Consider the following 26,013-nt stretch of genomic DNA (forward strand, 5'->3'; position numbering starts at 1 on the left):
ATCTCCGGCAGCGGGGGCGCGCCCCGCCCGCGGGCGGCGGCGGACAATGCGGGACGGCGGGGCGGCCCGGGGAGGCCTGTGGGTGCGGTAGTTCCCTGCCCGTCACCTGACGCTGTGGGCAGGCGCAGCCCCGGCGCTGCAGGAACTACAAAGCCCGCCAGGCAGCGCGGCCGGCCGGCGGCTGCTGCAATCCGCACCTTCGCACGCCTCGGGGGGGGCCGGGGCGAGCGCTGGCAGGGGCGGCCGCCGCTGGCTCGGGAAGGATGGTTGTACCCGGGACTCCGCCGGAACACTAGCGCGGGCACTTCTGTCGGGGACGGGGGTCTGCGGCGGGGCTCTGATGCAATGGTGGGACCTATTGCTCCTGTGGTGGCATCGCAACACTGCGAGATCATTTGTGCCCATCGCAATTAAGTTTGCAGGATCTGGACATGGGAGGATCGAGCGTGTACGTGTAACTGTGCCTGCTCCTCGGCATTTCTCCTGACTGCACCTCTTGCTCGTGTGCGGCTTGCTAGCTCCCGGTTCTGGCTACAGGGTACGCCGATCCTCAGCACTAGTATCCTTATTCTTGCTTCGGGAACTACCTGGAAGACCATGCATCGTTTTGTCTCGGTTGCCAAGCAAACTGCGGCAAGCCTGGGCTGCGAAGGGCCGGGGGTCTGCCGCGGCGGAAGGAAAGCCATGGCTCTGCGCTGCGCCGCTTCGCTGGCGGCCGGGCGTCAGCCGCGGTGTCCCTGTCCCCGGCTCCCGCGGCCGGCGCGGGCGGGCACGGTGCGCTGGAGCAGCGCTGCCAAGGCCTCCGCGGTGAAGATCAACGAGAAGGCGAGCAGGGAGAAGATCCTGACGCTGGAGTCCATGAACCCGCAAGTGAAGGCGGTGGAATACGCGGTACGGGGCCCCATCGTCCTTAAAGCCGGCGAGATCGAGAAGGAGCTGCGGAAGGTGAGGCGGGGGCGGCCGGGGTGCGGGCAGGGCAGGGCAGGGCGGGCAGGCAGGGCACAGCGGGCAGAGCAGGGCAGGGCAGGGCAGGGCGGGCAGGCAGGGCAGGGCACAGCGGGCAGGGCACAGCGGGCAGGCAGGGCACAGCAGGCAGGGCAGGGCGGGCAGGGCAGGGCACAGCGGGCAGGGCAAGGCAGGGCAGGGCGGGCAGGCAGGGCACAGCGGGCAGGGCAAGGCAGGGCACAGCGGGCAGGGCAAGGCAGGGCAGGGCGGGCAGGCAGGGCAGGGCACAGCGGGCAGGGCAAGGCAGGGCGCACTCCCCGCCGCTCCGCTCCGCGCCGCCCGCTCCCGCGGCGTGCCCGCCGCCGCCCGCGCTGGCCCTGCCCCCGGGGCACTCCTCCGCCGCCGCCGCTCCTGATTGGGGCGCCGGGGGGCTCGGCGGGGCCGCGGCCGGCGGTGGGGGCCGACGTGGCAGGCAGTGGGGCCGGCGGCGCCGCTCACGCCCCGCGGGGCCGAGACGCGACCCCGTGGAAGCCTCGGGAAGGCGGGCGGGCGGCCGGGGGCGGCCCGGGGCGGCGGCGCGGCGAGTGCCGGTGTAGCGCCTCCTGCCAAGTTACGAACTCGCAGACCAGGAGCGGCGTCTCCCCCCGTCCCTGCCGCTGCCCGAAGCCGTGGCCGGCCGCGCTCTCCCCGCGGGGGGCTGCGGGAACGGGGCCGGGGCGTGCAGCCGCCCCCCGCCCCTGCGCTGCCCACCCCGGCCCCACTGCGCTGTGCTGCGGGACGCCCCTCCCGCGCCCCTCACACGGGAGGCGGGAGAGGCACAAAACAAAGAAACCCGCCCTCCGGCTACTGTTTATCTGCTGTCACGGATTGCGTAAGGCAAATACGGTATAGCCCCGTAGAGCTGTGTTTACATTTCTTCAGCCACTGTGACCCTTTGCTGCAGTGCCCGGTCCTTTCTGTTACACGACCACCTCGCACCATCACAGAGCGCCTGGAGGCCCGCGGGGATGGCAGCGGTCCCCCCTGGCCGGCCCGGGACCCTTTTGAAGCCGGGAGCCTCCTGCCCCCCTCCCCCAACGCGAGAGGGACCCGGCTCATCCCAGCGCTCCCGTCCCTGCCCCTGGGCTCTCCGGAGCCGGGGATGCTGTCCGAAGGGGCGCCGGTACTGTGCTGCTCCTGTTGGACTGCAGGCGCCGAGGTGCTTCAGGACAAGCCGCCAGAGCACAAACCCGCTGTAGCGCTGCCCAAAGTTTTCGGTGCTTGTAGAAGCTCAGGCAATGCGGCCTGACGCGGGATACTCCCGAGAGCTTGGGCCAAAATGTGCTAAATAAAGCGTCCAAGTCAGTCTGCGCTTACATTCTGTTCTTCCTATTTTTTTTTTTTTTCTTATTCCTTACCTTAATACTAAGACTTCGCATTGGAAAAAAAATCCCAAACACCTCCCCCTCCCAAGCCCTTAGCAATTCAGGCATGGCTTTTTACTTGTACTGCTCACATCGCAGCTTCCCCTGCCAGCACCAGGGCTCGCTTGTTTTTGTTCTGAATAAAGCATCTGGCACGGTTACTCTTCTATGATTTCAAATATCATTCCTTGCCTCCACTGCTTTAGCAAGTCTTGCTAATATGTTATTACAGGTACTGCAAGACCATTTTGGTTAGTGTATGTAAAGTGCTTTGATCAAAACCAATGCCATAGCAATGCTAACAAGAAGCAAGAAGAGATTATTCTTTGGACTTTTGTGTTAATTGGTTCCCCTTGTTTTAGAAGGTGAATAATGTTTTTATCTCACTGTGTATTACATACAGCGATTACTTATGTCTACCGCAATAATTGTTAGAAACAGCTCCTTTTTTAGAATCCTACTTAAAAACTTCAGAGTGGTGATGGAGATTTCATTTCCGAACATTTGGTTTGATTTTTGCCTTATAACTTGCTTATAAAGGTGTCATTGTCTTCATGCAACTAGGTTCCCTGGTGGGGTGCATTTTCCAGAAGATGAAATCTCCCAGTGTTCTGACTGAATGTGTTGTTTTTCAAGTTAACCTCACAGGGCAGGAGATACTACTTGACAAAACAAACATAATGTGGTCCTCACTAACTCCTCCCAACTCCCCTGCTTACTTCAATTACCAGCTGAGTCACTGGCAGAGAGTCATCTTCTGTGCACTTTTAAAAATACGCAACAGCGAGCCATTGCCAATTGCTTTATTAAAAGATTGTTATGGCAGGTTTCGTGCCCACTGAGGTGACATTTTCCATTTTAAAGGTTTTTTCTTGCACCAGTCTCATGGAATTGTGGTAGCCATTATCAATGGCTACCAGCATTCATAGACATGTGACTAGGCTCTGGGATGACTAAAGCAAACAAAACCTTCCCAGTTGGCAGGGGAGGAGGACGGATTACTGCAAAAGTTGAGACAATGTGTCTGCAGAGAACACTAATCAAGGAACCAGCTGAAAGCCTTCATTTTCTTCCCTACTGCTCAAGTTACTCAATCCTCTTTGCCTTTCCGATAAAAATACTCTTCCTTCTATTGTTTAATCAAACTGGTAAAGTAGCCTTGTGTAGCGCCTACGTTCCTTGTAATTGAAATATTACAGATTATCTAAATGGGGGGTTTTGGTCTAAAATTTACCTCTGTGAGATCACAGGTCAATGGCACTTAATTGTTCCCTTTTCATTAAAACTGGACAACTACTTGTTTCATCTTTCTCAACCTTGGCTCACAGAGTTAGGTCAGCCACTGCTGGCAGAATTGACACTGCCTGGTGAAGTAAAGAGGCTGAAGCAGTTGCCAGAGAAAGGTGATGCCCCACAGCTTCTCTAGATCGATGATTACTCTTCACTGACAGCAAAAGCGTTGCCCCATAGCAACTCTACTACATATGATGGGGAAGGAGCTCTGTGCAGGCATGAAAGCATGGACTCTGTAGTATGTCAAGGAAGCGCCGCACTGGCTGGTGGTAGCAAGAGCAGGCAGAGGTGAAGCAATAATAGTAAATCTGCATTCGTCCCATTCTGCCAAGATGCTTTTGGGTCATTTGTCTCTAAACTAAAAGCATCTTAAATGCAGACGTTGTCTAATCAGGTGCAATAGAGGCTCTCCCTCTTTAAACTTGGTTCAATTCAGTTAAGAGTTCACACTTGCGTAACTTAGCTTGTTACGTGGACTATAAAATAGCTACTTGAAGCTGCTTGCACAGTGTAAGCTTTCATCTTCTTCAAGTTTTGTTCTGCTGCCTCAGATTCTGAATAGCAGTTCCTCTCTTATTCTATCTGGCACTTGCTTCTTTTGTATATTAACTGCAAATGATTACAACTCCACAGTGCACAGCAAAATAAGGACTAAAATGTTACTTGGGAAGTCTCTGACTAGGCCACTGAAGGGATAGTTCTTTAAAAAAGTAAATAAAAATGAGGCATTAATTAAGCAGTAATTTTAGCTAATGTGCCAGCATAAGACAAGTTAGAATACTCTATTAAAGCAGAGTAAGATTGATCACTTAGGATTACAGATAGGGCATGCTGTACTTGGACTTTTCAAGTCTTGTTGGCCTGTGATCTGTATTTATCTAGGTGGAAAAGTGAGGTTTTCATCCATATTAAGTCTTTCCAACTGGAAGTCTTTATGCAAAGTCACTTACTTGAATCCCCTCTCTGAATATTTTTTTTTAAATAATTTTGAAATTACATCATGCTTCAAAAGTGAAAACCTGATTTCTCTTCCCCTTTGCTAATATCCATAATCAGCTAATTCTGACTTACTAAGGTGATATAGGGAGAAGGAATTAACTCCAGCCATTTTCCTTGGTGTTTCTGGAAACTTTTTTAAGTAAGGTAGATCAGAGGTATATCTTAATAAATGATTGTGCTCTCAACAGAACTCAAAACAAATAAGACCTTTTTTCTATCCCCCTTTTTTAGACTTGCTAGCAGATGGCCACCATATCAAGTATTGACTTTAATTACATTTCAGACTAGAAATTTTAGCCTGCACATGGATTCAATGCAAGAATAATGTAATCTCTGGACAAAGCCCTTCTCTTTACTTAACTAGTAATAAACAACCTAGCTTTATCTTTACACAGGCAGCATGCATGCCTGATTTGTTACTTTGCACTTATGCGAATTTTAACTGACCTTGTTGTGGGAAGTTCCTTCATATCTGTTACTCTGACATCTCTCCCCACTTACAGTCTCCCTTTTTCCCCATTTCCTACTTAGGTTTTACACAATGTCAAATTGTGTTTCAGGTTAAGTTGGCTTACATGCACTTGCAAAGCATGTACATATTAAACAGCATTTTAGGATCCACAAGTCAACTTGTGTAACATTGGAACCTGTGCCTGGCTTAGTGTAAGTGGGACAACATTGGGTCCCTGTTCAAAACTTTCAAATGACAGAAAGAGGGTAGAGGGATGGTATGCAGAGGTGCATTGGTACCTTGTAGAAAGTTCCCTCAAATCAGCACAGGTGGTTAACATATTCCACCACTGGGTCTGAACCATGTGCCTTTAATGGCAATATGCAGTCTCTACACACTGAAGCTCTTTGGTTTTTTTGAACAGCCACTGTAGTCTGACTTACTTTTACAGTAAAAGGGTTCTACGCTCATCTCCTGTTCCCATGCTTTTCATTTGCATAAACTACTCCAAATAGGTTCCTGTTGCACATTTGTTCTTCAAGTCACTGGTTCACTCCCTAAATTTCTGTTTAGATAATAAAACTACCAAAATCCCTTCTGCTTATGTAGCTATAGTCTCAGGTGGCTTCTGCTGAAGTATTTTGGTTAAAAGACTCTTGAGCTTTTCTTTTTCTTTTCTAATTCTTCAGGCTTTTAAAATGAATTTAAAAAATTCTGACTTAGAATCCAGACTTATTTGTAAATGTGAGTTGACTGTGTCCCTGGGAGTTGTGGAAAGATAAAACACAGTTTGGACAATGACATGAAGAAATATAATTTGACATGCCAAGAGAAAGATACAAGATTGACTGGTACACCCAGTAATGAAAGATGTTAAGCTTAAATTACCATCCTATAATTTTCTGCTTTGAATACGTGACTGTGTGCACACTAAGAAAGTATCTTCCAGGCAAGAGCATCTGACATCATTAAGACAGAATGGTTGTTCCTCAGCTGCCTGTACATGTTGCATATGGAAGGGAATCTGTCGTAGATGTTTTTTAACAGAGTGAAAACTTCTGCAGATGAAGATGAAAGAAAACAAGTTTTAAGAGTATGATTACCAAAATCATATGTTCAGAAGCACACAGTTCACAAGATCCAGTTATTTTATCTTTTCTTGTTGAACACACTAGCAAAATCTGTTCCAAAATAGCCCTTTTCCAATAGGTCTTCAAGTTAAGAGGGCACTGATGTCTAATCTGCTTCTAATGAGCATTATTTTAATTCCGTCATTTACAGTCACATTAAAATCTAGGACTTCATTGATACAGGCAAAATTTCTGAATGCAAATGCACTTTGAACAATGTATAAGGCAAAAGTAACTTGGCGACGACTCCTGTTCTGTAATCCCTGAATCAGATCTGCCAATTAATGGTGATTGTCTCATCTGATATTAGGGAGCGTGCAAGTCATCACTGCTATTTCAAGTCAAAATCCAGAATTTGCCTTCTCCTTCCTTCCAACAACAGTTCATGTCAGCTTGAATTACACATGCATAGCACAAACTCAAAGCCTTACTCTGTGGTAAGCAGGTCAAGTTTATTTTTTTGCTGTGAGCTGTTTTAATAAAAAGATTGGAATGCTAATTCAGGCCTTCAAGTTGCTATTAGTTAAGGCCCTCTGGGTAGTGCTTTCTCGGCCCTTTGAGAGAGGAGCGGGGGAAAAAAGCAACTTGGCTACTACAACATAGATCTCAACTATGCTGAAATGTTTGGTTTTTCTGGCTCTCTTATTATATAGCTTGTTTGTGCAAGTCACAGCAAAACCAGACTCAGCTTGTGCTAGGGAAATAGCACAATGTTTCACAGTGTGATGTTACTGCCTGATAACCGCCAAGAGGAGACACAATGCAATGGCCTTGAAAATGAAACAATGAGGAGCAGTCAAAAGTGGACAGATTCTGAAATTCAAAAGTAGTTGAAATACCATGTTGCTCTTCTGGGATTACAAGCACCTCACATTTTCATGGCCTCCTCAAGGGAACCCTTTTCAGTTGTCTCCTACCACCATTACCAAATCCAGATCACACAGACGTCTTTACAGACTGAGGGTTTTCCTTTGAAATTTGCTGAAGACTTTAGCAAAGACGGCTTTAGGTCAGTTTGCACCCTTCTTTTTCTGGGCACGGTGTTATTTTGCAATTTGCCATCATTCTCAGATGGCACCATCATAAAGGGAACCTCCAGGCATGCTAAAATTTCTAAGAGACAAACCAGCTCCTGGCAGTGTACGCCTTCTGGTTAGTTCTTTGGGACAGTGTATGTTCTGGCATCATATAGTTTCCTTAATCAAACAGTTCTCCCAACATTTCTCGCATGGCGACTTTCTCCTTGAGAGACAGCTCATCATTTCATGCTGTACTCCTTACTGCTGGGTTTCTTGAGGCCGTGGGGATGTCTAGGGGAAAAGGAAGGTTCTCTAAACCTGGTGAACTACACAGAGATTTGTATTGACTCTGCACCAATGAATTCAGTTCATATATGAAAATCCATTCTCCCAACTCTGAATGATACTTAGAACACTGATACAGTTGTTGGAACAATCCTGTCTGACCTGCTTCAGGTTTCAGGGGCTTTTTATCTGGTCTCTTAAAAAGACTGCATTTCCTTTAAGAGGAGAGTGACAGAAGTACCAGTTTCCAAAGAGCTTATTCTAAACCTGGGAAGATACTTTTGTTCCATCAAAATCCTTTCATTATCAAGAAGACAGCAGCTGAGACAAAAAGCACACATTTTTATATTTTCTGATTTACATCTGAATTTGAAAGTGCAAGATGGCTTCTTCAGCTTTAAACATGGTTACTACAATGAGTCCCTTTGCCAACAGTTTCAAAAGAACAGCAGAAGATTGGCTTTGTTCCCAAGATCAAGATGAATCATGTTACAGTGGTTGTTTTGTAGGGCTGGGGATTGGTTTTCCCCCTTGATGTGGTTCATACCCTCTTCAGCAGACATGAGGATCTATCTGGTGCTTACTGCTCAAGAGTTTGTTATTAGAGCTCCTGTTCTGCGAGCTTCACTTCTCCAAATTTCTGACTGCTGGCAGAGGCCAGTTACAGCCCAGTCAGACTGCCTCTAGAACACACCTTGAGAACCTGCACATACGGAGAGAGAAAGAATATGAGAGAGAAAATGAAAGCATGAATGAGAAAGCAAGAGCGAGAGTATGAGAGAGAGAATATGAGAGAGAAGCAGGGTGGGGGGCAGCTCTCCATCTAGAAGAAAGCAAAACGATTCCATTGGCCTACTTTCTGCTCCCCTTGTATGTTCCTTGTTTTGCCAGGGACTTAAATTGAGCACAGGCATGTTGCTGACATTGTCAAAAGACTGCTTAGCCTTCTGCAGTGAAATAAGTCTTGCCCTAACAAACTATGTCCTGTTGCAGCACTTTTCCTTCAGTTCTACAACCTGATGCTGAGGTTATCAACTTCACACTCACATGTCCTCCTTTTATACAGATCTTTTAACAGACTTTCCAAAAAGTATTTGACATTAATCTTCCCTTGGATACCCGTGTGCACCAGTGCCATCACCACAGGAGAAACCTTGACACAAGTAATCAGTGATTAATGCCACTCTGTCTTAAGGATTTGAGTAGAATTCCACCTTGAACTCATCTGCAGAGTCATAGGCACTGTCTAGAATTCCCTTGATGCCAGCTTCTGATATCCTTGCTTTGAAACTTGGACTCATTAGCATTCGACATTTCTTCTTGCCTGTTACTGCTCCTGTTCCTTCTTTCTGAAATGGTAAAATGGGAGTTTTTGTTTCTGGAAGAATCAAAACTAAATCTGAACAGCTTTTGATATTCCTTCTTTCAATAGGAAAACTTGAAATCGAGTAATAGAAAGTGATGATAAAACCCCTAAGTAGTCATAATAACTTTTTCTAGATTTCACTTGGAGGGGATACAGTGAATCTCGTGAAGACAGTTCTAAATAATTGCTGATATTAACTCATTGTCAGGGAAGGCAAAGGCCCCAGTTAGCTAAAGGCATCTCTCTTTTGAAAGACAAAAAGAGCAACAGCTCTTGTGACTGAGAACAAGAAATATAAGTTAGTCAGGAGGACCACAGGCCTTTAAGCAGATATGTGAGAACAGTGTTGTACAACACAGAAAACCTACTTGCTCCTTCTCTACCAAGTTTTACGGTAAGGTGACTGTTATGTATGGTTTGCTATTTTCTCCAGATCAATCATTTTAGTAGCAAAGGCAGAGTGTGGTTTACGGAGTAGGTGATGATTATACACACACTTGCAGTTGATGCCCAAAGGCAGTGATGGCATAAATGCTGAGTTTGGCGCTAGGAGGAGATCTGGATGCTCTCAATACTAATAAGCTGCAACATTATTTACAATAAATCTGACACAGACACCAAAAAGTTCCGTTACCTTTGTTGTAAAGGCTGTAGCACTACAAAAACTCCCAAGGTACACTATGAAATGCAGGGTATCTTTCAGCATTTCACTAACCTAAGAAGCAACTATTTTTTTTTATTGCAGAACACAATAGTATTTGTGTGAAAACCCCATCTAAATTGTCTTAACAGAATGTATCTATGCTGTTAGGGCTCTTGTTTGTTCTGGTTTTAATCTGGTAAACCAGGGTATTTCTATTTCATCTTATTGCTGAGAACTGCTATGTTGTTTTAGACTGCCTGACTTAAGGCAAAGAAAGTATCATCCCTTATTCTTTAAGAAATCTGTATTACTGTGCAAATCTAGTGAGACTGAATCAGTTTGCTGTAAGAAGGACTGAATGCAACCAAAATCTGTGGGAATTTTTCTTTATTTCAAGCTGGATTTGTTCTCCTTCTACATGCATCTTTCTTTTCCTGCTTATCTGTAAATTAGAATGAAACCATCTTGTGCTATCAGCAGACCCCAGAGAGTTTGAAGAGAATTTTCTAGCTATTTGTATTACTCACAGATTGCTAAATTTCAGCCTCAGGTACATGTAATCTTTATCCGGTATCCCCTTACCCTAATTCTTTATTTAAGGTCAAAATACTACTTCTATTGAGGCACTCACTTAGATCAGTAAACATGAGGAAATGACTTGATGGAGTCAGTGTGTCACTTTCAATTCTAAGTGAACATTTTTTTGAATTCCTGCTAAATTTAAGGCCGTATGAAATTGACCCTTTTGAGTCGGAATCAGCTGAGTCCAATTGTCTTGCCATTTCTACCTACCTATTTAATTTCAAAAGAAATAAATAAATGCTATCAGTTATATGATGGACTGGATCTGTAGTGGGGATTTGAATCACATCCCATAACCTGCCAGCCACGTTGTGCAGCTGTAAACCTTGAAATCGTGGCGTAGCTGGGCATTTATGTCCCTGGTGACTACTAACATTTTGGTCATTGTTATCTTTGCACATCTGGGTTCCGGTCTGTCGTTGAGGTCCAATACATAATCCATTGTAGAAAAGCAAAAATTAGTTAAGGCTTGCCAGCCACATATTCTATATCCAAATCCAGTAACTTGTGGTAAATGTATAGGCCCGGAAGAGGCTTTGTGAGTTCAGTCCACAGCCAGAGCAGGTTGTTATAGGTAATTCTGTACAGAAAACTAATTGGTCTAATTTTGCAGTTCATTAGTCCATGTGAAAGTCCTGTCACTGTTTGAAGGCCGTTGTTAGAAGGCCACTGCTATATAGCAGGGACTGCTGTCTCTTACACTTAAATATACATTAGAAAAGCTATAAATCAGTTCTTGCCTACCTCATTTATTCTTCTTGTTATGTTGGCTTTTACTTTCAGTTAATCTCTTTTATTTAAATCAATGGTGTTTTTTTCCTAGCAGTCAGTTCCTTGGCTTTTTTCCCTTATTTTATTTTGCTTTTTAAAGAGCTGTGATTGCTAATCAACATTCATCAACTGTTTTCCCTCTGTTCTCATGATGTATTCAGCTTCTGACAGAAAAAATGGCTGTCTGTTCAGATTTCAGAGATTAGGAAGCTTTTAAATATTCATGGTGATTATTTAGCACTTCTGCTGTTTATCGTATAGAACCTCACTGTGATATACTTTGTAAAACAACTGTAGATGGAAAAGCGGGGTCATCACACAATGAATATTTAACCTACATAGAAAATAAATAAGCAAGCAGTACTTTTACAGTTTTTACTCTAAAAAGTGTTGAAGGTCTTGAGGTTTGTTTTGTTAGTGGATTTCTCAAATATCCTCAAACCTTTTTTAGCTTCTTGACTGATCCATCCCTCCCTTAGGTGTCTCAAACATGTTGCTCTAATACTGACAATTCAAAACGCCTTTTTAATCTTTTGTACTTCAACACATAGTTTCTGGGCAAGTCAATCTCTTACTTGTAGCTAGCAGAAGAAAAAAGCCAGACTATTATTTAAAAATGTGTCGTAGTCAGCATAATTTCTGTAAATCATTTAAGATTTACTCGCCGTATTGTAGAAGAAATGCATGAAGCTTTACATTAAACACTCTATCTGTTCTGAGATTAGGCACTGTTTAGTTACAGCCGTATGACAGATACCAAAAAAAGAGGAATTCCTTATCACCTACTTCAGCCTTAAGAATACATTGTGAATTATCTCTTTCTAGGGAATCAAAAAACCTTTTACTGAAGTAATTAAAGCCAACATTGGAGATGCACATGCAATGGGACAGAGGCCAATCACTTTCCTCCGTCAGGTAAGAATATTGTAAAATGTTATTCTTGATTTTTTATTAGATTACTAAGAATGCCTTAAAATCTGTCTGATGTGTGTATTAGTATAAATGATTCCCCAGATGCACTAAGACTTAAAATAGTTATTTTGTAAAGAACTGCCAATTTTGATTTCTGAGCCAAAGTCCTATACCTTGCTTGTTGAGTGTGTTCTTTTTCAACACAGTAGATTTCCTTACTTTTCATATCATTCCCCATCCATAATTTTTCCTGCCACTTTTCCTCTACTGTCAATAATGCACTTCAAAAAAGAAAGTGGTTGTCTTCAAAGAAAAAAGCAAATGCCTTTCTTCATCTGACAGTATACTTTAAGATCTGCACCAGTTGGGTGTAAGTAGTTATACTGTTGCCACTTTTGCACATTCTACCTTTGAGAAAACTAATTGGTAGGTTAACTTTCAGAAAAGACTACAACAAAATCCACATTTGTGTATTATTCCTAAAACACAAACAAGGTTTAAAACTAGTGTGACACTATTTACTGTGCATCCCTTGTAATCATCCCTTTACACGTGTACACACATGTAAAATCCTCAGTCTATAATAATGTAAATTCAGAGTTCCAGGACAACCCAAAGCCATATCAAACTGGGGGTCCGCGTCACAAGATTATAAAATTGAGCTATACAGCAAACGGTCAGCAAACTAGGAGGACCGGAGCTTCTTAGAAATTATTCAGACCCAATGTTATTAAAGAAAATACTGGGTAAATGGGAAATCTTTTCTCCCCCTGACTGTGTGCACACATGGATTAATTCTTTAGTCATTGTCCCACAAGATGACAACAGCCTATCCATATTACACCATGTAAGCATAAAAATGAGAGACTGGGACAAATTAAGCTGATCTCAAGCAAGATCTTTAGATTCTTTGCGTCTTACTTTCCTTCATAAACTTAATTCTGCTAGGTCATCTTTCTACTTTTACTATGTTCTATATCACCACTTCTTTTTTAATTAAATATTTCCCACAAATTCAAATTAGTAATAGCTATAAGTTATTTTTGGGAAGGATTATTAGAACATGCAACTGGGACTTCAAAATTTGATGATATTTCTCAGTTCTGCTCCATATTTAAACTCTTGATTTCTTGTCAATAAAGTGGGCTAGTAATACACAGAGACTGTATAACATACGAGTAATTAACTGTGTTTTACTGTGTTTGCAGTGCATAGCTCACTTGGACTCCAATCTTCACTGTCCATAATACAAATAGTTAATAATTCTATAACTGTTTTTGTCAGCAGAACTTGGAACACAGTAAGACTTCTGTACTTCACTTCTGTAAGCACTAACCTTAAAAAAACAACTGCAAACTCTTCATCAATAATCTTTGGTTTAGATTTGTGATCTTAATTTCCAAGGAAAGTTAACAGTAATATAACCAACTTAAAATAAACATTGAGAAGTGGCCAATTTACATTTTCTTGGCACTCTAGGTAGTGGCACTGTGTACATACCCAAACCTGTTGGACAGCCCAAGTTTTCCAGAGGATGCCAAAAAGCGAGCCAGACGGATCTTGCAGGGTTGTGGAGGAAACAGCTTAGGTAAGCACGTGTTTCAGTTGCTCCTGTTGATATGAGAATCAACAAAGATAGTTTCAGTTATCTGCAGTGCTGAAATTTCTTAATCGAGTTTTTTTTATGTGATTCCAAGTCAAATGGGAGCTGGCCTAGGGCAAAATGATCGGGGCAGGATTCAATTGTGTCCTACCAAGCAGTGACAAATGATGTGAATTTTGGATGAGGCTTGTCACAGGAAAGGACACAATGGGCATTATTAGAAAGCTACGGAGGCCTCTCCACAATAACACCTAGGTGGAACCCTAAAGAGAATGCTGAGCTCTTTTATATTAGAAAAATGAGTGGCAGAGAGTGCTAGTGAGGCTTTGTTACTGTTCTTACAACATCTGTTAATCCTCGACTCTATGTCTCTTGCTAAATCTAGGTGGGGCTGTTTACAATTTTAGCATCTTTAGGATGTTTCCCTGCCAAGGAGTCTATGTCCCTGTAACGATGGTATCAGCAAACAACAGATGTCCATCTCAGCTGATCCAGTTCACAGTCCTGTATCTCAGTTTTGAACCATCAGTCCAAGTATCTTTGTCAGGATGTGAACTGGCATATCAGAAACTCAGGTACCAAGACGATAAAGCTCTGCAAAGGGAAAGCTACACAGCTGAAAGGTGTTAGCTTTTTACTTATCCAAGATAGTTTTAACTGAAGGTGTCAAAACCCTGAAATAACCCTTGAGAGAATTAAAGAACTCAGTTCTTCAACCACCATTCCTCCAAGAGTATACGTACACTATACATGTAAGGAAGTACAGACTTTATGTAGTCAGTAGGGGGGAAATGGAAGAGACAAATTCTTTATTGTGTGGCAACTGTACTGCCTGCTTCTAATTGGGAATGCCACTAGGATTTCTACTCTGCAGATAGTGTTACAGCTGCTGGGTACAGCAAAGAATCTGGCACACTTAATCACCTTCTTTTAGGTAGGCTCACAGTGACATATTCAGAGTATGTATTAGAGTAATTGGCATATTTCTTAATCTTTGTGGTTGCAGTGCCTGTTTGCACTGGCATATTTTGAAAGTAGGCACTGTGGAACTTAGTAAGATAAACAAAACCTAAACAGTGGTTATGTTAGCGGTATTTCAGCCTTGGACTATTCCTAACAACACGGCCTAATACAGAACGTATTTTATCTTCACCTTTTTTTTGCATTGGTTTTGCTTCTATATGTAAAACATTAAATGCATATTTATCAAAACTGAGAAGCTCCTCTAGCTCCATTAATTCCTCTTCTGGCTTACTTTTGAACAATAATTTGTCATGTAGAGTTACTGGGAACACATTTGAATTTTGCCTCAATCTTCCTTTGTAGCGATTTTCACATTCAGGGACATGGTAAGGGTGCTCAGAATGCCAGGTCTCAGCCGCATGCTGGAGTGAAATGTAAGGAATTCAGCCTTGCATGATATTTCAGAAATATGTTGACTGTACAAAATCCCTTTTCAGCAGATCACGTATTTCAAGTAATTTGCATTAGCTCAGTAGGCGCTGAGGAAGTAGGACAGAAACAGTTGCAATATTCAAGTAAGATAATCACTCTGAATACACCCTTTTAATTTCAGTAGAGAAAATGCAGTTCTGTAAGTAACTGGAGTCTAAATTATTTTTTTCCTGATATGATATGTACCAAAAGCAACTGTCCCTTTAAATTCCTGAAAACTAAAACCACTGTAGACCTTACCAATCTGCTGTACTGGTTTATACCTTCTCTCCACCCTCCCTGTCCCCAGTATCATATATCAGCCCCTTCTCTTGGCCTCAGTTGCTCCTCAGCCTCTGTACACCATCCCATAAACACACAGCCTGCGGCAAGTGGATGTGCAGCTGAACAGAAGTTACTCCTATCACTTTGCTGGTAGTTTGACAACTTACTGCTGTTCTTTTCGTGGCTGAGAAGGAGAAACTGGCTTTCTTGGGAAAAAGCAAAGGTCAAAACCCTATGCCTCCATGTAGCTTTAAGTGCAGTGTTGTGTTTTAATAAAACCTTATTTTCCAAACATTTGTCAATCCAACACAGAAGCGGCTTCACCACATACGATCGAGCCCTTTGAAGTGTTGTGCCCGCATCTATGCCAGCCTATTTAAATGTATTAATTGCAAAGTTAATACGACCTTCTTGGCCTGTGGACATGAACTAGAATAACCTTACTTCCAATAAACATCCATTTGGCAAAACCCTACTCATAGTATTGAGTCTTGCTACTCCCAGACTAAGTATGAAGGCTCAGATATGTCCTCAACTTCTGTTGTGTTCAAATACTCTGAGATTCCTTTGACGTCACTTACTTTGCATGTGGGATAACTGTCACATCCTTCCAGGCAGTTGAGAAATTTACCTCTCTGCTACATTTGAAAATACCTAATACATGCACATGCAGCTTTTTGGGTTGGGTTTGCTTATTTGCATTACACAGTGCAAACAGATGGGTTCTAGTCAAAGCTATCAGTTGAGTACAATTAAGTGTAGAAGTCCTGAAAATGGAATTCTGGCCTTCTGCATCTCCTCACCGAGTCATGCGACTGAGTCTCCAGTGGAGCACAAGACAGAATGACAGCTTAGGTTTGTTCTAGTTTAACAACAGCTTCCTAGCTGTGGTCAAAAACCCATGTATAGACCCAAAATACCTTTTAGTCCTGTAAAAGTAAATGTTTAGGATGTCAGGGAACTTTGTGCCTGGAATTACCATCTTGTCCCATGCAATTATGCAGTACTTGCAGAGGTTCTTTGTCTTTATAGATTACACTTCCACAGAAGTATTATCAGGTAGACCACCAGCACGTAACTGAGTGCTGAGAGTTAAGTCAGGCACAATTATTCCACTCCACCCAACAAGCAAAGAAGATTCTGCAGCTTCATGACAGTGTTCTAAATTAGATGTACACTTGTCACTTCATTGTCCATCAGTCTTAGGCTTCATAGCTTGAATCCATTCCTGATTTTGGCTTAGGCTTATTTTTACTCTTTATTTGTTGCACATGCTCAGGAATAATGCACACAGGCATCTAATACCTTACTTTATTTATTATTAGTTGTGCTCTGTAAACTGCACATAAGGCTTATGGATTGGGGTGACCCTAGATGTTTCTGCTGCAAGTAACTGAAAAGCAGTTGTGGGAGATGCTGGGGGGAGAGAGAAGCAGTTTAAAATTTTGGGGGTTTCAGACAGTGGGAGAAAATGGTATGATATTATTTTCATATTGGAAATAGTAACCTTATTTTTGTCATGGATTTGAAGAAGTTATTTTCCTTTCTATTGCACATGCCACCTCAGTACTTAAATAGGTGTTGGTTGACATTCTGAAGTGGTTTTCAACATAAAGCAAGCAACTGGAAGATAGTCAAAATGGGATTGCTGCCCCAGTTTGCAAAGTAGCCTTTAAATCCTACTTTTTAACAATCCAGGTTTGGTTTGTTTTTTGTATTATAGTAATACTTATGATATTTGTCTAATTCCAAATGAATTCTTTTGCTCAATGAACAAACCAACTCTTTCTTACTCCCCCAGTTCTGGGGATCCAAAGCCCTCAGCTATAGAAACTCATTCAGACAATACTCAGGAGTTTTGCTACCAAACAGAAAATCTGATGTTCGTTTTACTCAATTCTCATCTCATTCTCTATTTGTCACAGGATCTTACAGTGCCAGTCAAGGTATAAATTGCATCCGTGAAGATGTTGCTTCATATATTGAACGAAGAGATGGAGGTGTTCCTGCAGATCCAGATAACATATATCTTACCACTGGGGCAAGTGATGGTATTGCTGTAAGTGTTAAAATTAAACCTGTCTTTTCTTGGTATAAACTATAATTTATCAGTTACCTTTGGAAATACAGATCTCTTGTCGAACATCTGGTCTCAGAAACTCCTGCAAATTTGATCTAACAGATACTGAAGTCACATGAAGTGGATATCCAATACCCAGAATTATGTGGATGTGAGATGCCAGCTAAGAAACAGGTGTATGGAGACAAAGTCTCTTAATATACATTAACTTGTATCTTTTGTAAAGGCCGTATAAACTACATAGGTGCCTAAATACAAATCTAGGAGATTCAGACCATTCAGACTAAATAATGGTGTCCTCAGTGGTCGAGACACATTAGCACTGCAGGTCAGAGGGTATGAATCAGTGGCAGAGGGAAAAGGGAATGACCTCAGAGGCGAGAAGGATCAGCAGGTCTTCTTCCTAGCAAACTCTCTGCTAGCACAGATTAATGCCAGTGAAAACCCCAAAGATCTATTTCAGTAACCAGCTTGTTTGGGAAAAACTTCAGGTTTTGGCTTCAACCAAGGTGCAAAGATGGCCTTCAGTTAAAACAGGAATAACTGTCTCTATTAGATTTTTCCTTTACACAGACACATTTACTGATATTACAAGCACCAAAAGTTCTGTGCGTTTATTAAGGCAGCCTTTCATAGCTTGTTTGTAAAAGTTGGTTTTTTTTTTTTTAAATGACATCTAGTGGCAGAGTTCAGAATGACAATGTTTGACATGAACAGCTCTCCAGGTGTCTTTAGCGAACTGGCTTTCCAGAGTTTATGATGCCAAGTGGTTGGTGTACTGGTAGCTTGTCAGGAATGGCAGCGTAGCATATCAAATCTGTACCATGCTTATTTGCTTTCACCAGTGATGAAAAGTCAGCAGTACAAGTCTCATTATTTGGCACTTCCAAGGATAAAACAACTTTTGTTTCCTAACTTGGGGGACAGGAGGCGTTAAAGTTTTTAAATTTGCATTTGGTCCTGATTATACATTTTGGATGCTTGGTATTTTTAAACTAGTGGTGGGTACAAAATTATGCTGATTATAAATCATTAGCTTAGCAGCTGAGTTAGTATGTGATGAGAGGCACAGAAAGGCAGATTTTGTTCTAGAACAAATGAGAAACTTAAAAGGATACCGCTGTTATACTTGCAGAGATGTTTTTGGTTTGGCACTATCAATTACACGTTGATAAGGATGCTGCTTTGATTGCATCTGTACTTCTGTACTGCAGAGTTCTCCCTTGATTATTTGCCAAGAAATCCATCCACTTCCTGCACCAAATGCACTCTTTCATTTAATTCACGTGTAAAAAGCCTACACATAGACACACACAGACACACAGCTGCTGGGCACAGGTAAACCCTCTGGACTGACCTTAGCACAAGCATTACATTTCTCTCTGTATCTTCTGGGAATAAATTACATACGATACATTAGATTTCCATCCCAAGACATGGAGACTTTTGGTCTCTTCTGTTACTTGAAAATGAAACCATCATGTGAGTCTCTAGCTTTGTTCCACCTGGCCACAATTTCTCCTAATCTAAAATAGGTCTTTCTGTTCCAAAGGAGAACCTCCACAGGCCCCAGTTTCTAGCGTCTGGTTTTATTTATTGGCCTCTTGTGTTTAGTGAGATAAATGAGTGGAAGGCAACAAGCAACAACAAGCTGAGGCTTCTTTGCTTACAGCTGGGTGCAGTAGAAAAATCATTATCTTGATATTCCTGTTTCCAGCTTTCCCTCTAACTTTGTGCTTAGAATGTTTTTTCGTAAGTTTTGCAGGTGATCAGACATGATCTCCAGAAGCCGTGACACGCAGAGGAATTCCATTAAGCTGAGTTAGACCATCCATACTCAGCCAGTAACTTAATAATGTAAGATAAATAAATGCCTTTTGATATGAGAAGATGACTGTATTCTTCTGGAATAGAAATCTACCTTAACTCTAGATTTTTAAAGAAGGAAGATCAGTAACTTATTCTAGCATATACTATTAATGCTGGTGTGTGACTTTTTTTTTTTTTTAATTCCTACTTTTTCCCCAGACAATTTTAAAGATCCTGGTCTCAGGAGGTGGAAAATCCCGAACAGGAGTGATGATCCCTATACCACAATATCCCTTATATTCAGCAGCCATATCTGAACTAGATGCTATCCAGGTGAACTACTATTTGGATGAAGAAAATTGCTGGGCTCTAGATGTGAATGAACTTCGCCGTTCCTTGAATGAAGCTAAGGCATATTGCAATCCAAAAGTCCTCTGCATCATCAACCCTGGAAATCCCACAGGTATATAGCAATTTTATTTAATTGTTGGGCTTTAAGACCGATTTTCTCCCCAAATTTTTTCATTCATTTGACATTGCAGGCAAATCCTAAATATGTACCAAATATGTAAAGCTGAATTCTAGAGATCAGTGCTCTAAGTAGGACAGTATGTCATACTTTTTGACACTTATTTTCAGTATCATGGAACTCCAGGGATTTGGGAAGAGAGGAGGGAGCAGGTTCACTTCACTGGATCCCGTTTGAAGCCACAGCTCCCACCGAACTTTTGCAGACTTGTGGAATGACTTTCAGTCACTTCTGGTCTTTGTCACAGATCTTGTCTCTGACACGGCCTGTAGCCTCTGAGAGGCAATGCCTGCAGATACACTGAGGGGCAACCACTGCCTCCCTCAGAAGAATCTAGTTTTTCAAGCAGTTGAGGGTGATGAGTGGGATAATAGCTCACACTTAGCCATCATGCATGTGAGTATTTGCCATGATCCGTTACACACAGAGTACTTTTAGTAAGTTACGTATTGATTACTGTATCTCACACTTCCTTTGCTCGAGATAGACTAAGTTACCTTGAACCGTAATTCTTCCCAAAATGTTCCTTTATGTCACACTTAATGAATTAAATTCTAAAATCCAATGGCACTTTTCTGAGGACGAGGGTTAGCTTATTGAAAAGCTAGTAGCCTGACTAGGTCTGGGCAAAAAGATTTGTATCTATAATGTTCCACTAACTTTCTTCTTGCTTTAAAAATCAAACTATAGGACAGGTCCAAAACAGAAAGTGCATTGAAGATGTGATACACTTTGCTTGGGAAGAGAAACTTTTTCTTCTGGCTGATGAGGTAATGGAATACTCTGTTCTCTCAAAAGCACAGCTGAAAGTACACATATGAGGTGTAATTTTGTTCCATGTCTGGTATTGATATTTTTTCAGTACCGGGAACAGATTTAGTATCATATTAAGACATGAACAAACAGGCAAGATTCTTAATATCAGAGGATTAATATGAGAGGTGGCTTGATCTGGATTTGAACTAGGGAGAAAGTGTAGGGAACACAAGCAAGGAGACACAAGGAGGAGCTTTTCTGGAACCGACTTAAAAACCTGTGCGATACTCAGACCACTTCAAATGAAAGAAACAAAAGGGAAAATCAATTTAAACATAAAAGTAAAGCTTAAATTACACAAAGAAGATCGCTTTCTTCCAAAGGCTAAACTATTAATTATGGCCGCATGAGATAAAATGTATCATTACAGTAACTATTACTTAACAAAGCAACTTGTGTCTTCTAAGGGCTTTAAGTTTTGAGTGTTGCCACTGTTTCTTCAGTTCAGATCTGGCTCTCTAAAAGGCCATCTTTTATCCTTAGTTGAGGGAACAGAGCACATTAATGTCTTCTGACTGTTCAGGTTTACCAGGACAATGTGTACTCTGAAGGATGCCAGTTTCATTCTTTCAAAAAGATTCTGTATGAGATGGGACCCGAGTACTATAACAATGTTGAGCTGGCCTCTTTTCACTCCACCTCTAAGGGATACATGGGCGAGTAAGTCTGCTTTAGTTTTTTTTTTTATCTCATCTTCCTCATTAATCTGGTTGGACAGCCGTTTCATGCTAGTGACCTGAAGGTAATCCACTGTCTTCTATGAGTTTTCACTAAAAATTACTAAGAAAAGGAAAATGAGCATTTAAAGCACAGAGTAATGGATTAGCTCAGTGGTTTTCAAACTACCAAATAATAAGTGTGTTTATTTCAGACACTTAATGCCTCAGTTCCACAAAGGTGAAATCCTACAGTCCTAAAATACTGTCTCCAACATTCAAGGGAACAGCTCAAGAATCACTGGGATGTCTGATATTACAAATGTTTGGGTTTGGTTGTTTTGGGGAGGAAGAGATGGAAGAAGAATAATTTTCTGATTAAATGAATGCCGCTACAGCCATATGCTCTTGTTCTGAAGAGCACACAATCCAAGCTAATTGTTAACTTGCCTGACAGGGAAGCTGCATGTACACCTTTTTCCCTATATAGGATACTAGGGCTATAGCATTTAGCTCCATCTTAAAACGTTATAGTATAGCAGCTGTTTCAACAAGCTGTACGTTATATATTGTAAGATGCTCATTAATTGTCTTTCCGCTTCTGCAGTCATTTTCATTGCTTTTCCAGTGTTTATACACTTGAGGTTAACCAGTCTTTTCTGTTCAATTTAATCACAGATGTGGCTACAGAGGAGGTTACATGGAGGTCATTAACTTGCACCCAGAAATTAAAGGACAGCTTGTTAAGCTGCTTTCTGTTCGCCTTTGTCCTCCAGTCTCAGGACAAGCAGCAATGGATATTGTAGTGAATCCTCCAATACCTGGAGAAGAATCTTATTCACAGTTCATAAAGGTCAGCAATAACAAGCTTGTTCTTTCGTGCTTTTCCTAAACCTAAATATTGGGAACTCAAAATATGCACAGAGACCAGTCTTCTTCCCTTTCTTCTTGGACAGTCCTGTAATAACACCAGTTTACAGAACTATGCAGGGTATTTTAAATTAACTCAATATGACTACCTTTAAAAATATTTTTTATTCCTTTTATGGCTCCTTTGTTTAAGAGCCAAAAAAAGCTAAGGCAGCATTACTAAGTCAGCTTTCCTGCTGATAAATTCCTTTTCTCCTGTTTTAGCACGACATAAGAAATCAATAAGTTTTGCTTTTACTAAAATCTAAACAGGACTGTAAATTCAAATACAGTTATAAAAGCAGCCTCGCTCTTAGGTATCCAGTGCCTCTGTATTCTGAACAACATGGTAGTCTGTATTAAAGTATACATATAGTTTCTCACTTGTAAAAATGAATTTGGCTTAAGAAATTACAGTATTGAGTTAGATCAAAGGTTCAGCTACCATGATCTCTAAAGACAGCCAAGAGCACATGCTCAGAAGAATGTAAGAAGAGGACATGCCGACAGAGGCTTCTGCAGGGTATTGTCTAGCTACACCACTTTGCAGTTGTATCCTGCTGATGCCTTTTTGCATTGCTGTCTTTAAGGGTATGACTGGAGTTGGGAACCTCATTTGTTCCAATCGCTCAGCAAAGCCTTAAAAGTGCTTAATGCGGGCAGGGCTTCTTGAAGCGTCATAGTTTCCTCTGACGTTTTTATTGCCACTTCAAATACCTCAAACTGAACACCTTTCCTTTTAAACAGGAGAAGGAGTCTGTTTTGAACAATCTTGCCAAAAAAGCCAAACTAACAGAAGACATGTTCAACAAAGTACCAGGAATTCACTGCAATCCACTTCAAGGAGCTATGTATGCTTTCCCACGGATCTTTATTCCTTCCAAAGCCATTGAGGAAGCAAAGGTCAGTCAGTCAGTTTTACCCCAATCCATTTTAACTTTCACACACTTGTGCCTGCCGCTTGTAATAATGAACTTTTATCCAGAGATAGAGTAAGCTCATGTAGTTACACAAGCGGTACTTCATTGACTATGTATGATCTTAAATACAACATGATCTTTCTTTTAAGAGAGGAAAACAAAATAGAGCGTGCCGTCCCAGTGGTAAGGCTTCCAGGTTGAGAATGTTACCCAAGGACATTGGTGTTAAATAGATTAAGTCATAAGGTGGGCAAGTAACTGGACCTGTGCAAATTCCAAACCGCTGCCTGTGCCAGCACGTGCGACAGGGGTTGTGATGGCAGTGTGCTGCTGACCCTGCAAAAGAAGCCCCATTCAGCAAGTGCAGGAAAGACGGAGGGAGGCTTCCCTTAACAAATTTTACCTTTTTGCATTTGAGTCAGCAAGCTATATCACTAAATGAAAAATCTTTTCCTTCCTAACTAGAGCTCTCTTACCTAATGTGGAATATTCATTTTTTAAAGAGAGTTTTATCAGCATAGCTGAGGACAAAAATAGGGCTGTTTTTCAGCTGATTATTTGATTAGGCATATAACCTGCAGTATTTAAGAACTTCCATAGTTATTAATCAGGGGACTTTCCAGTCTGCAGATAATTCAGGGGAAAAAAATAGTAACTGCCAACGAAACTGGAACACACAGCTCTCAAATTAATTTCATCTTGTCAAATGTCAGTGACTTAGATTTTTGTAAGTACAATTTTGAGAGTTTGGACAAAAAGTTACAAGCAAGTCAAGGAGAAAAACAAAAATAACTAAACTCTTTTTCAAAGCAAGCATTTTGTGTAGGTTCTTCAGCCTTGCTCCTCAATGAAGTACTGTTAGGTAGTTCACAGTACGAACTGTCCCATTAGCAATTGTTCTTCATCTTCTTCAGTAAATAGATTAAGAAACTAATAATCTAACAGAAGGTTACAGAAAGAAAAACAATTGTGAAATTCTATATATTCAAAATATTTTGACTTCAATAATTCCAAAACATCCATTCCCTTAGACTCATAAAATGGCACCTGATATGTTCTACTGCATGAAACTTCTGGAAGAGACCGGAATATGTGTTGTACCTGGAAGTGGATTCGGCCAAAGAGAAGGAACCTATCATTTCAGGTACGGTTTCTGTTTGTTTAAAATCAAATTAACTGTAATAAGCTAAGTACCATCCCAGTACAGTTCTTTATCTTCTGATTAAATGTAAGGATTTTTATTTCAGTTTATGTTGTCTCACTTTCTACTGGACATTTTCTGTGGGCTGACAGCTAGGTCAAAGACCTGGTCTGCTAGATAAGCTGTTCAGGTTTTATGGTGTTTTCATAGCTTGCTGACATAGTTTTATTCTATTTTTATACACTGACAGTTGAAATGCCTTCTCCACAAATACAAACAGTAATAATAGCTTGTACTCTAATCTTAAAGTTGGCTAAGGCATTACAAAAACTGCCCTGCTTTCTTCTGGGGGAAGGGAGGATAAAACTCCATAACGTTTCCATATGGAAACAAAAATGTTTCCATATGGAGAAACTGCGTGGAAGATGCAGTATCTTCTCTACAAACGCGCTCTGTAAACACGCTGAGTAACTCTTCACTTTACCAAAAGAAGATGTTGGACTAAACTTTCCAATATCAAAACTGTGAACATAAACTCTATTGCTTTTGCTTCCAATAAACAGCACTTTACTCCAGCCGAGCCACTGACAGCTAGACTTTTTCATGGAATTTAGTCTTGTTCAGTCTGAAGCGACGTCACAGAGGGTACCTTTAGCCATGATAGTTCTGCAACAGAGATAGCAGCGTGAGATGTCTGGGTGCATGCTGCTCCAGGAAAAAGCTAGTGTGAGTCCATTCCTATACCAGCGTGGGAAAAACATTTTGTTCTGTAGGTCTTGCATATAGTCTTGCATACATACTCAACATGATTTTCAGATTATGCAGAAGAAGGAAGAAAGGGCCCAAAAGCTGCAGTGTAGGGTGTTGCATTGTTTTAACGTTTCTGAATTAAGTTTTCAATTCAAAAAGAAATCTACATTTACTCAGAGCTGCCCACCTCCCAAGCTGAAAAAATGGGGTATAATTTGGGGTAACTGCACCAAAAATGGAAACTGAGTTGCTGTTATTTCTTACTTATCACTCAACAAAAAATAACAATTCTTTCCTGTATATTAACCAACTGAAACAAATTGCTCTAGTTTAATAGTATAGTTCAATTAAAGCACAAATGCAGAAAATAAGAGAAACACATCAAACCAGGTACTAAACACATTACTAGCTGTGCCTGGAGATTAATCAAGAGCTGTGCAAAGATCACAGTTTAGTTTGTTTTGAAGATCATGTGGGTTGTTTTATTTCTTCCTTTAAATATTATTTTTCAGAATGACCATTCTTCCTCCAGTAGAGAAGCTGAAGATCCTACTGGAGAAAGTGAAAGACTTCCACATAAAGTTTCTTGAAAAATATGCATGAAACTACTGTGGCTTTTTCCCCTCATCCCCTCCCCTTCAAGGCGAATGCAGAAAATGAACAAAGATGTGCTGAGAATGTGCTGTTCATCTAATCTAACTAAATTCAAAATAGAACCAATCTCAGATATCGTTACAACCTATCGGACTATTCAATTTAATGTCTGGTATAGAAGACATTGTTACACTAACTTTTTGTTTAAGGGGAAGGGGAGAATGTGAAGAAAGTGGTGAGAAGAAAGTCAGTAATTGATTTTGTGCCTTGATTGGAAGTTACATTTGTGAACTTTTGACTCAGTAGGTTGGGGAAGGGAGCTGCTCATTAAAATTACTACTGTTGTGTTGTTTTTTGGGGGTGTTTTTTTACAAAACAGAAATGTCAAGAGCAATTGTTTAGCTAGGAACATGGTTCCCATCTTAAAATTCTACTAAACAAAAATTCAAAACCTGCATTATAGATACTGTTCGGTTTGATTTTTATTGTTGTTGTTAAGTATGAAGTGTTCTCCAAACCTGATTAAGCATGTAGGTACATCATGCTTATTAAAAAGAAAATTTTGGCAGATGTGCGCAGATACCTTTGTACTTCTGTTAAAGAGAAATCCTGCCATCACAGCATAACGAGTGGAACATGCAGGTTTGATCAGAGCAGTGAACATGGTGTCTGCTTGAACCATATTTTT

General features: G+C 41.4%; 1 protein-coding gene across 1 annotated transcript; it reads left to right on the forward strand.

Moving 5' to 3' along the window:
* Window positions 1-240: 240 nt before the first annotated feature.
* On the forward strand, window positions 241-25,670 carry GPT2 (glutamic--pyruvic transaminase 2). Its single transcript, XM_040615294.1, has 11 exons — window positions 241-945; window positions 11,713-11,802; window positions 13,279-13,387; window positions 17,047-17,180; window positions 19,230-19,473; window positions 20,230-20,309; window positions 20,879-21,015; window positions 21,690-21,864; window positions 22,668-22,823; window positions 23,872-23,984; window positions 25,244-25,670. Exons 1-11 carry the CDS (start codon window positions 598-600, stop codon window positions 25,332-25,334), a joined length of 1,677 nt encoding a protein of 558 aa, XP_040471228.1. The 5' UTR covers window positions 241-597; the 3' UTR covers window positions 25,335-25,670.
* The last annotated feature ends 343 nt before the right edge of the window (window positions 25,671-26,013 follow it).

This window comes from Falco naumanni, chromosome 15 (genome assembly GCF_017639655.2).
Source record: "Falco naumanni isolate bFalNau1 chromosome 15, bFalNau1.pat, whole genome shotgun sequence".
In the NCBI taxonomy this organism is placed as follows: Eukaryota; Metazoa; Chordata; class Aves; order Falconiformes; family Falconidae; genus Falco; species Falco naumanni.

What these genes read in the sequence shown, in the direction of transcription:
- GPT2 (XM_040615294.1), top strand. Translation starts at nt 598, where the DNA reads ATGCATCGTTTTGTCTCGGTTGCCAAGCAAACTGCGGCAAGCCTGGGC. An exon ending in TCTAAGGGATACATGGGCGA is followed by an intron (nt 21,016 to 21,689) that starts GTAAGTCTGCTT and finishes ATTTAATCACAG; the next exon opens with ATGTGGCTACAGAGGAGGTT. An exon ending in CTTATTCACAGTTCATAAAG is followed by an intron (nt 21,865 to 22,667) that starts GTCAGCAATAAC and finishes CCTTTTAAACAG; the next exon opens with GAGAAGGAGTCTGTTTTGAA.